A 10,912-nucleotide genomic window follows, 5' to 3' on the forward strand; every position below is an offset into this window, starting at 1 on the left:
AGCCAGTGATTATTCAGCTTCTGGTGGGAGGGGGGGTTTGGAATAGTACGTAAGTGGGGTATCCTTGGAGCTGACGTTGCCCCAATGAATCAAGCCAAGCCTCTGTTACCAGTTTCTGAGTCCACAGTATTCCACGGCTCTCACTGCTGATGACAGCAGCAGGACCTGGATGGGCCGACCAGTGACTGGACGAAGGAATCCTCCCTCGCAGCTCCTGCTATCCCTGTAGCCAAACCCATAACGAACGAGTAGTTTGATCCTACCTGGAAAAGTAGCGAGATAGTTTATCAGACAATGCTTATCAATGATTTTAGTTCGTTAGATTCCAGCAGTTACGCTAACTGGGCTCACTCTGGACTCCCCCTCGACGTCTTGGCTCTTGCCAACCTGCGTCTAATACTTTCAGGATTTGTGTAAGCAGGATGCCTCCCTCCAGGTAAAGAGAGGCTATTCCATTCCAAAAACCTATCTCTGGGGTTTCCATGTGTATGTGTGAAGCATGGAATTCTCAGCTTGGTCTGGATGCTCTTGAGCAAACGTGATGGATTTCCACAGGTGTCAGACACTCGGTAATCGCCCCCAAAATATTTCACATTCTCTTAACCAGCTGAATCGAGCCTTGCTGGACCGCATATTCTGGAGGAATGTAACTTCCAGCAATTGCAGCACATCCCAAGGTTTGCACTGGAGAGGCAACCGAGACTGTGAGTTCAGGGTCTAAACGTGATTCTTGAAACCATAAGTTTCAGACTCAGAGACAAAAATCTTACTAAATAAGCCCGGCTGATTTACAACAGAAGATTGACAAGTTGGGCAGATGAGAGAGTTATGACTCCAAAACCAAAATATTGAATAAAGCCGTTCATCTCATAGCAGTGTGTGTGCAATGTCACACCTTTGTTTCTGTTCCTACAGCACATCAGAGACTTGGTAGACAGGAATCAGAGACAGGAAGCATCGAGATATCTTCTGGATTTAGTGACTGGAGCGAGAAGCCGAGTGCAGAGAGGGATGTGGGCAGCTTTTGTGAAAATAGAGGACAATAAACCACAGCTGAAGACAATCCTGAGAGAGATCCAGGAAAAGGGTAGGAAACTATAAATGGCGTAATTTTTTTATGAATTGGATGGAGTGGGGGTTGAGAATGGGTGTTGTTTGTCAGATTTTGTCACGATTGGATGCTCGCTGAAGGAAATGCAACACTCTCATATTTATATCAATGGTTTTGTGGGGAAATGGGCGTTTAATCACCAGGGAATAACTAGTGTCAGGTCATCCGAGCTGAGGAAGTGTCTGGTTTAAGATCTGATGAATAACAAATATCGGAGGCATGAAAGTGGCAACAAAGTAAAGGAGTGAGTCAGACAAGGAACCCGACACTGACACCATGACCAGTGTTTGTGAGTAGCTAGTGGTAAGCCGGCGAGAGGTATCTGTCAAGGAAACAACCATCGATTGCCTGGATAACAACATAAGATGTTGATAAGAACATAAGAAATGATAGATAAATAGACAAAGGTCCATCTAGTTCGGCTTCCAACTTCCTGGTGGTAAAATGCACATTTGTCCCAAAACTCACTCCGTACTCTATCACATAATGTTAGTTCCTAAAAGAAAACAATCTCATCTGTGTTTCAAAGAATCAACATTACCTGCTTCAACCATCTCCACAGGTTCACCATTCGCCTACTGAAATAGTTATGCGGAGATTCCTTCTGCATTTACCCCCTTCAATCTCAGGTCGTATCCTCTGGTTCTAATATTCTGGACAAGTTGAAGCAGCCTGTCATGATCCGTATTCTCTATCCCCTTTACAATCTTAAAGACAGCAAATAGGTCGCCTGTCAAATTTCTCTTCCAGCGTGAACTTGTACAATTTAATTGGTCTCTCCTCATAGTCAAGTCCCTCCATTCCCGCAATCATTCTGCTTGCCCTGCTCTGTATCTTCTCCCTTTCTCCAACATCCTTGTGGTGACCGGAAATGTTCACAGTGTCTAATTACAATCTCACAGAGATTCATACAGTTATAGGATTGCCCCACTATTTTGGCTGTTATTGATCTGTTGATACCAATATCTGATTTGCTTTACTCACTTTCACTGAGCATTTTTGGGAGAGCTTCAATTTATTGTCAAACAGAACCCCAGAACAATCGGCTGAGCTCTCGGCTCAAAAGGAAGTAATCATACTTCCACCACCATTGTTTTCATTGCTCCCAGGTCAGCTAACCCTGTGACACACCAAAACAATTTATCTACATTCAGCAACTTCAAATTGAAGGTCATCTCAAAGCAGATCGCACAGTTGGGAGGGAGCCTGGGATAGTACTGTTAACAACAACCACCTGCTCTTATATATCACACTCCACGCAGAAGAGCGACTCCACGCAGCTTGACTCCGAGTTCGGTGTGCGGAGGGGGGGGGGGAGGTGGGTGTAGGTTTGTGTGGGGTGGCCATGAGGACGGTCGAAGAGGAAGCCTTTCATGTAGGACTTGAACAATTGGGGATGGGGAACGTGGAGAGATGTGAAAGACGTGGAGGGATAGGAAGCTTGAAAATATGGATAAACTGGAAATCCACTTGTGGAAGGGTAGTAAGTGGACTCATGCAGGCGTGGGGGATACAGGCCCAGAGTCGGCTGTGGTAGAGAGCAGGGGTAGCAGATTTAGGGAATATCCGGAGCTTGTGCAGGTGAAGAGACGAGGAGACCAGGGAGCAAAGTATTGCTGTAATTGGGCCGGAAATTGGAAGAAATGTATCTGGACCGGTGCATCATGGTAGAGATAGGCAATATTGCTGAAGTGAGACAAAACGAAGCGAGGAACAACAACAACTTATATTTATATAGCACCCCCTCATGCAGTGTAACATCCCAGAGCACTTAGCAATGGCAGAGCATGACATTGAGCCGGAATTAATGTCACCATAGGCGCGGTCGAAGAAGATGGTCTTCAGGAGTGAGCTGAGGATAAGGAAGGAGGGGCGAGGGGATAGTGGAAGAAAACTCCAGAGCTTCGGGGCGTAGTAGCTGAAAGCACAGCCACGTATGGTGGAACTGAGGACATGGGGGACAAATAGGAGGCCAAAACCAGTCGAGCGGAGGCAGCGGATTGGAGAGTAAGCAGATCAATCCACACCGAGAGCGTCGTCACTGTCTCCAGAATGTCCAGCTCGCTTTCAGCGGGTAAACTCAGCAGGAGCTGATGGGAGCCAAGGCAGGAGAGCGGTGTCTTGTCGACATTCAAATGGAGAAAGTTACAGCTCAATCTGAACTTGATATCTGACGGCAATTGGTCAAAACACGGTACTGCATCCAGTGTATAGGCTAAAGGGATAGAATTAGGTGACAACCCCCTACACATGAAAGTGGAAAGTATTCCATAATGATATTAATAAACACCAAAATAAAGGTTTACTATTGTGTCAGGCTCGTTTCACAACTAACTGATATTAAACATTTTCAGGTGACAGACTTCCCACTGAGGTATTTCGGGGCTGGTGTGAAGAGAAGGTGCCAGAAGAGCTTAGAGGTAAGTGGATCTGGACGACAAAGTCGTTCAGAGACATTAAACTGATATTAAATATGAAAACATTTTGCTTTTAATAAAATCCGTTTCTCCAAGCATGAAACTCACCAAGTGTTTATCATCCTTGCATCTGATATAGCGTTGTTCCCGTCTTCTCGACATCTTAAAGCACTTTACAGAATATGCTGTAAAGTTAAATGACTGTATATTTGTGGGCGAAATGCGGCAGCCAATTGCGCACAGCAGTGTCCCACAAACAGTCGTGGATTGAAAATGAACAATTTGTTATTATTTTGTTTTGGAGGGATTATTATAGGGCGTGTGGAGTAAGGAAACTCCAAGATTTTGCCCTGACCTGTCTGGAATTGAACCCACGTCGCTCGCTTGCCATGTGAGTGCTCTAACCAATGAGCGACAGGACTCGTCGACTTGTTTAACAAGACAATTTAGAAATTAAGCAAAAACCAGTGGTTGGGAACTTGGGTATGGGCAGCAGAAAAGAGCTGGTGAATGTGGGAGAGTTCAGGAGACCAAAGAACATAAAAGTATTTGAAAGTCAGACCATGGAAATCCACCACAGGGGACCTGGAGTACGTTGATCCGGGGGAGGATGGGAAACAATTCAGACTATTGGGATGCACAGTAAACTGTGAAATGAAGGCCACTGTATTTAATTTATTTTAATTATGTGAACTATTTCACAAATTAACAAAGTAAATATTGTATGTGTAAATAACAAAGAAGAGCGCAGAGGGGTCCAGAGGTGACTGTTGATGGGGTATATGGACGGTGGCGGCTTGTGTACAATATGAACACACTGAAGGACTGGTTGGAGTGAATAATATGTTTCAGTATTGTACATTCTCTTGTGCAAGCGGGATAACCTGGGGTTCAATTCATGGTCAGGGTGAAACCTTAGGCAAGTTTCCCTTCTCCACACGTCTCTTTTTACACAATAGTAAGTGAACTCACTTGTCAGTCGATTCAGGATTGCATTCCAGGGATAATAATCCCTTCAAAATCAAACATTAATTTGGTCAATCAATCAACGGCTGTTTGTGGGACAATGCTGTCACAAATCGCTGAAGCCTTTTGCCCACAAAATGTACAGTCACTATATTTTGCAGTATATCCTGTGAATCGCTTTGCGATGTCTCGAAGAAGTGGTAAGGAAATATATCAAATGTAAGGATTACTATTACTTTGTGTGTGTATGTTTGTGAGCATGTATGTTTGCGTGTATGTATGAGTGTGAATGCATGTATCAATTGAAATATATGCACTTGTTTTACTGGGTTATTGTAATAAATGTGCGGCAATACTGAACGGATCTGATGTTCAATTTTAAGACGTTCAGAAACAGCACAAAGAAACGCTCCGCTCCCAGAATGAGAAGCTGTCAGTAAACACCCTGCGAGGACGGGAGAAGACCAAGACATTTCTGCTGTCTGACCGCTACACAGAATTAATAGTCACTTCATCTCCCCGTGAGCGGAGGCTGGTGGAGCATGAACTGGTGGCGAGAGGCAGAGAACATGAGGAGTGGCAAGAGAAGAATGTCAGGAAGGAGATGAAGAAAATACAACCGGATGAGCTGTTCGGAACTACATTCGGAACAACCGTCCTGAGTGGAATCGCAGGGATTGGGAAAACCACGATGGTGCAGAACATTCTGTATCGCTGGGCCACAGGGAAGATCTATCCCAGATCCACTTTGTCTTTCATTTCAAATTCCGTGACCTGAACGTGATAAAAGGGGAAACCAGCCTGAAAACCATGGTCCTGGAATCATATCCTTATCTTCAGGATGTTCTGGACAAGATCTGGGAGAAGCCGGAACATTTGCTGTTTGTGTTTGATGGTTTGGACGAGTTCAAGGACAGGATTGAGTTCACAGACAGTGACAGAAACCCAGACCCTCGGGTCAGCTGCCCGGGGCCGGAAGGCCTCTGTCCCGTGGCTGACATTGTGCGCTCTCTGGTACATCAGCAAGTACTGATAGGCTGTTCAGTGCTGATCACAAGCCGCCCAACTGCTCTGGAGTCTTTAGATCACATCCACACCAAACTCTGGGCTGAAATACTGGGATTCTTCGCTGAGGGAAGGGAAGATTACATCAGACGCTTCTTTCCAGATGAGAAGATTGCAGCTGAAGTGCTGAGATATGTGAAGGAAAATGACATCCTCTACACCATGTGCTTCAACCCTTCCTACTGCTGGATCCTCTGCTGCACATTGGAGCCAATCTTCAAACATCCAGAGCACAAACAGCCTCCCCCCAAAACCATCACACAGCTGTACTCCAGTTACATTTACAACATCCTGAAGAACCATCCCCGAGAGAGTGAGAGCCCTCGGGAGGTGATGCTGAGAGCCGGGGAGATGGCCTATGAGGGGGTCTGTAACAGGACCATTGTGTTCGATGATGACCATTTGTCTCACCATCAGCTTCAACCCTCAACCTTCATCTCAGGGTTTATGATGGAGATTCTGGAGAAGGATATTGGTGTGGGACGAGTTGTGTACACATTCCCTCACCTCACCGTCCAGGAGTTTGTGGCTGCTCTCGCTCAGTACCTGACTCCAGTCCGCAGGAACCTTGTGGAGCTGCTGGACCAGATTCAGAAGAAGAACGACGGGCGCTTTGAGATCTTCCTGCGGTTTGTTGTGGGTCTCTCCTGGCCACACACATCCCGGCAGCTGGAGGATATCCTGGGACAGTTACCTAACGCGTCAGTCTGTGAAGCCATCTCCTGGCTGAAGGTGAATGTTGAGGCAGCGATTAAACAGTCGGAGAGAGGAGGTAAAAGGAAGCTGCTGAACATGATGTACTATCTATTTGAGTCTCAGAACAACACTCTGGCCCAGGTCACACTCGGAGCTGTGGAGACACTGGACTTTAGTGCGTTCACATTGAACCCTCTGGACTGTGCTGTGCTGTCTCATGTGTTACAGCTCTGTGACACCATACAAACCTTCGAACTCTCCAACTGTAACATCGGAGCTGAAGGGATCCAGCGTCTGGTGCCCGCACTGCACAAGTGCCGACAGCTCAGGTTTGTCCTTATTGATGGTTTCAGTGAGAAACATGGAGAATATCAGCCAGTGAGCGAGGTGTATGAGTGTTCGGGATATATGCTGATATACAGACAGTCTGTCTCACTGGGGGATAATTCCCAACACAGTCTGGCTATAAATGATCCTCAATATTAAAGCCCTGACTCGTGAGCACAGGCCGAGACCTCGCTGAGAATGTTGAGAGCCATCAGCTGTGCCGTGAATCATCTCTGTGTCTCCTCCTGTCCCAATCATTCAATCCTTGTCCACTCTGCTCCCCACAGTCTGTCCTCACACTGCATACAACACAAAATCTGGTCGCAGCCCCTCACAGACACCACTCCATTTACAGCCGATGAAACAACATTTAATTATGACTTATGTTATAACAAGATTCTCCAGCCTACATCTAACTGCACTGCTACATTTGCTGCCTCACAGCTCAGCTCTACAGTTACAGTGAGTTGTTGTTGGTGTAGATTATCTGTTTAAATACTCACAGCTTAGTCGTGCAATTGATATAATTGAGTTCAGAGTTTACATTCTCTCTAAAAATGAACAACAACTTATATTAATTTCGAGTCCTTCACGTGGGTCGGAGTGTCAGTGTGTGTTTAACTGCTCCAATCCTCAGAGCTCAACCCTGCAGATGGTATAATTCAGACCAGTGTGTATCTCTATATTGTGGTGACAGCTGCTGGAAGGCTTTACCTGGAACTGAGTTAGTGACAACATGTTCATATATCCAGGGCTTGGAATCCACCTTGACTGGTTTATAGAGAGATCAGCAGCTGCTGCTTAATTTCCGCACCAACTGGTGCCCCCATGGCTCAATGGGACAGGACATGTGCCCGAGTAGTTGACAGGGAGATGGTGGCAATGCTCTCACACACGACATGCTCTGCTGTACTGAGGATGGAGAGAAGGAAGGAGAGAGAGGAAACTGGGAAAGCCAAGACGGTGTGGGAGAAAAAGGAGGGAAAATAATAAGGGAGGAGTGGGAGGGAGCGGAAGAGGGAGGGAGGCGGAGGGAGAGAAAGAAGGGAAGGAAGCGAGTGGGAGGAAGTGGAAGGAAGGAGAGGAAGGAGGGAGGGAGAAGATGGAGAGGTTGAGAGTAAGGATGTAGAGGAAGGAAGTAGTGTGTGAGAGAAAGTAGGGAGAAAGAGGGAGGTGTGTGGGAAAGGAAGATGGGAGGGAGCGGAGTGAGGGAGGAAAGGAAAGAGGAAGGGAGTGGGGGTGGTGAAGTTGGAACGATGGAAATGATTGTGGAAGGGAATAATTCCCCCCCCTCCCCCCCCACCCCGAACCCCATGATGCTGGAGCATCCTCCCTATTCCTGAGACATTTAATGCACTCAGGTCAATGATTCCATCTATATTTGCAACTGGCTTTAGCTCACGAATGGAAAAAATTGTCGAACAATCATGTCCTGGTCTACTTTGCCGTTGGTATCTTTACAGTCAAAACCTCTGGAAAAACCTCACCCAGAATAAAGTCTACCCAACTTTAGCCCTGAGTTAGCCTGTGTCTGCTCACACACTGCAGTCTGAGCCCTGTAGCTCAGTGGTTAGTGCCGTCGCCTCGCTAGCGAGAGGGCCTGAGGGTGATTCCTGGCAGAGCAAATCCTTTCGGATGTTTCCTTACTCCAATCGTGTCTGTTTGCCACACAGTCAGTCACAATCCGGTTGTTAGACGATTTGCAGACAGCGTTTCCAGGGTTAATAATCCCTTCAAATAACTATTTCGTGAGAGATTATGAGTATGATTGAGAGATAGAGGGGGACTGAGTGAGACAGACGGACACAGATATAAAGAGGCAAAAAGAGAAACAGAGAGAAGAGAGACTGAACGAGAGAAACATAGAGCGAGAGATGAAGACAGAGACTGATAGTGAGTGAAACGTCGAGAGCGAAATTAATAATAATAATAATAATCCTTGCATTTGATATAGCGCTTTTCATGTCTTCTGGACGTCCCAAAGCACTTCACACAATATACTGTAAAGTGAATAGACTGCGGCAGCCAATTACTCGGCAGCCAATTGCGCACAGCAATGTCCCACAAACAGTAGTAGATTGAAAATGACCAATTTATTATTGTTTTTGGTTTTGGAGGGATTATTGTTAGGCTGTGTGTGGAGTAAGGAAACTTGCCTAAGGTCTCTCGCTTGCAAAGCGAGTGCTCTAACCATTGATCTACAGGACTCTACAGGATTTAGAGAGCGTGACTACGTTAGAGCGAGACAGAGGGAGAGAAACAGAATTCGAGAGAGACTGAAAGAAAGAAACTAAAAGGGAGACTGAGAGAGCGACAGACTCAGAGAAAGACAGAAAGAGTCAGAGAGAATAGAGTAGAAGAAATATAATATATAATGACTGTATTTTGTGGGAGAGACAAAGAGATAGAGACTGAGAGAGAAAGAGGGACAGATGACGACACAGAGAGAGACTGAGAGAAAAATACATTATAACCAATAGTGACTGTGTCTTGTGGGAGAGGCAGAGCAAGAGACTGTGAGAAAGACTGAAAATATATTACTAAGTGTAGTGACTGTGTTTCATGGGTGAGATAGAGCAACTGACAGACAGAGAATGAGCGAGAAAGCATGACTGAGAGAGAGTGCCTGGGAGAGATTATGAACGAACATTTCTTATGAAGTGTAGTGACTGTGTGCTTTGTGGAGGATGAGATATATATATAGAGAGAAAGACAGTGCAAGATACAGAGAGAGAGAGACATTGAGCGACTGAGAGAGAGAATGGGAGCGACTATAAAATAGAGAGTGACTACGAGACAGAGCGAAAGAGAGAGAGAGAGAGCGACTGAAAATAAGAATGAGAGAGGAACTGAGAGAAAATATTTTAATGTGTATTGACTGTGTGTTTTGTTGGAGTAACTGAGAGAGCCTGAGAGCGAGAGAGAGATAGCGAGAGAGAGAAAGGGAGAAACTTCGGGAGAGAAACTGCGGGAGAGATAGAGAAAGAGGTTCTGAGAGAGAATGAGAGAGAAAGTGATAGACACAGAAAGAGAGACTGAGCGAGAGCCTCAGAGAGCCTGAGAGAAAGACATAGCGAGGCAGAGTCTTGCTGTGTGTGTGTGTGAGTGAGAGAGAGAGAGACAGAGAGAGAGACTGAAAGAAAGAGAGTTTGAAAGAGAGGGAAAGAAAGAGACGCTTTGATAGAGAAAATATTATATGTTGACTTTCTGAATTTGTGTTTCGTGGGAGACAGAGAGAGAGACAGTGAGAGAGAGAGAGAGACTGAGGTATGTAGAGAGAATGTGAAGGAGACAGAGACTGAGAAACACTCAGAGAAAATATACTATATAGTGTAGTGACTGTTTTTTTAAGAGAGATAGAGAGACTGAAAGAGTCTGACAGATACGGAAACATATAGAGAGGGAGAGAGTCAGAAGCAGAAAGAGAAATAGAGAGAGAGAGAGACTGTCAGGGAAAATAAATTATGAAGTGTATTGACTGCTTTGTGGGAGATGCGGAGAGAGAGAGAGAGAGTGTGAGAGAGAGAAAATGAGACAGAGAGGGACAAGGAGAGAGAGTGACTGACTACGTGAGAGACAGACAGGCAGACAGTTAGAAAGAGAGACTGCGAGAGAGACAGAGAGTTATACTGATAGAAAGAGAGACTCCGAGAGGCTCGGAGTGGAACTATACTTTAAAGTATACTTACTTTGTGATTTGTGGGAGAGGTAGAGAGCGAGAAGAGAGAGAGAGAGAACGAGACTGAGAGAGAGCCTGAGAGAGAAAGTGAGGGACACAGATTGAGTGATAGACTGAGAGAAAGGCTGATAGAGACTGAGATAGAGAGAATGACTGAATGAGAGACAGATTGGGAGAAAGAAAGAATGAGAGAGAGAGAGCGAGAGAGAGACTGCGAAAGAGAGAGATTGAAAGAGCGCGATTGCAAGACAAGAGAGAGTGACTGAGAGAGACAGGGTGGGAGACTCTGTTAGAGAAGAGAGTGAGAGAGAATATATTACCAAGTTTGCTGACTCCGGAATTTGAGTGAGACACTGAGAGAGATTCAGAGAAAGAGAGAGAGAGACTGAGAGAGATTCAGAGACAGAGACGGAGACTGAGATTGATAGAGAGAGAGAGAGAGAGAGACGGAGAGCAAGAGAGAGACTATGAGGGACAGAAACAGTCTGCTTGAGTGCACATGTGAGGGTGTCTATGACTCTGGTCACACGGTGAATGTTTGTTTTGAATGCATGTATATATGTGTGTCTGTTTGCGGGTTGTGTGTGTGTGTGTCCTGTTCAGCTATGCATGATTTTGGGGCTTCCTCCCTAATCTTGAGACGTTTAACTC

The 10,912-nt window shown here is 45.6% G+C and overlaps 1 protein-coding gene across 1 annotated transcript; it reads left to right on the forward strand.

Moving 5' to 3' along the window:
• Window positions 1-883: 883 nt before the first annotated feature.
• Window positions 884-6,633, forward strand: LOC103173588 (NACHT, LRR and PYD domains-containing protein 3-like; the record flags this gene model as incomplete). Its single annotated transcript, XM_042346358.1, is given in 4 exon segments — window positions 884-1,087; window positions 3,466-3,531; window positions 4,878-5,234; window positions 5,237-6,633. Coding segments are annotated over 4 exon segments (1,896 nt in total), but the record flags the coding sequence as incomplete, so codon positions are not given.
• Window positions 6,634-10,912: the final 4,279 nt, after the last annotated feature.

The sequence above is a fragment of the Callorhinchus milii genome, unplaced genomic scaffold, assembly GCF_018977255.1.
Source record: "Callorhinchus milii isolate IMCB2004 unplaced genomic scaffold, IMCB_Cmil_1.0 Scaffold658, whole genome shotgun sequence".
NCBI lineage: Eukaryota > Metazoa > Chordata > Chondrichthyes > Chimaeriformes > Callorhinchidae > Callorhinchus > Callorhinchus milii.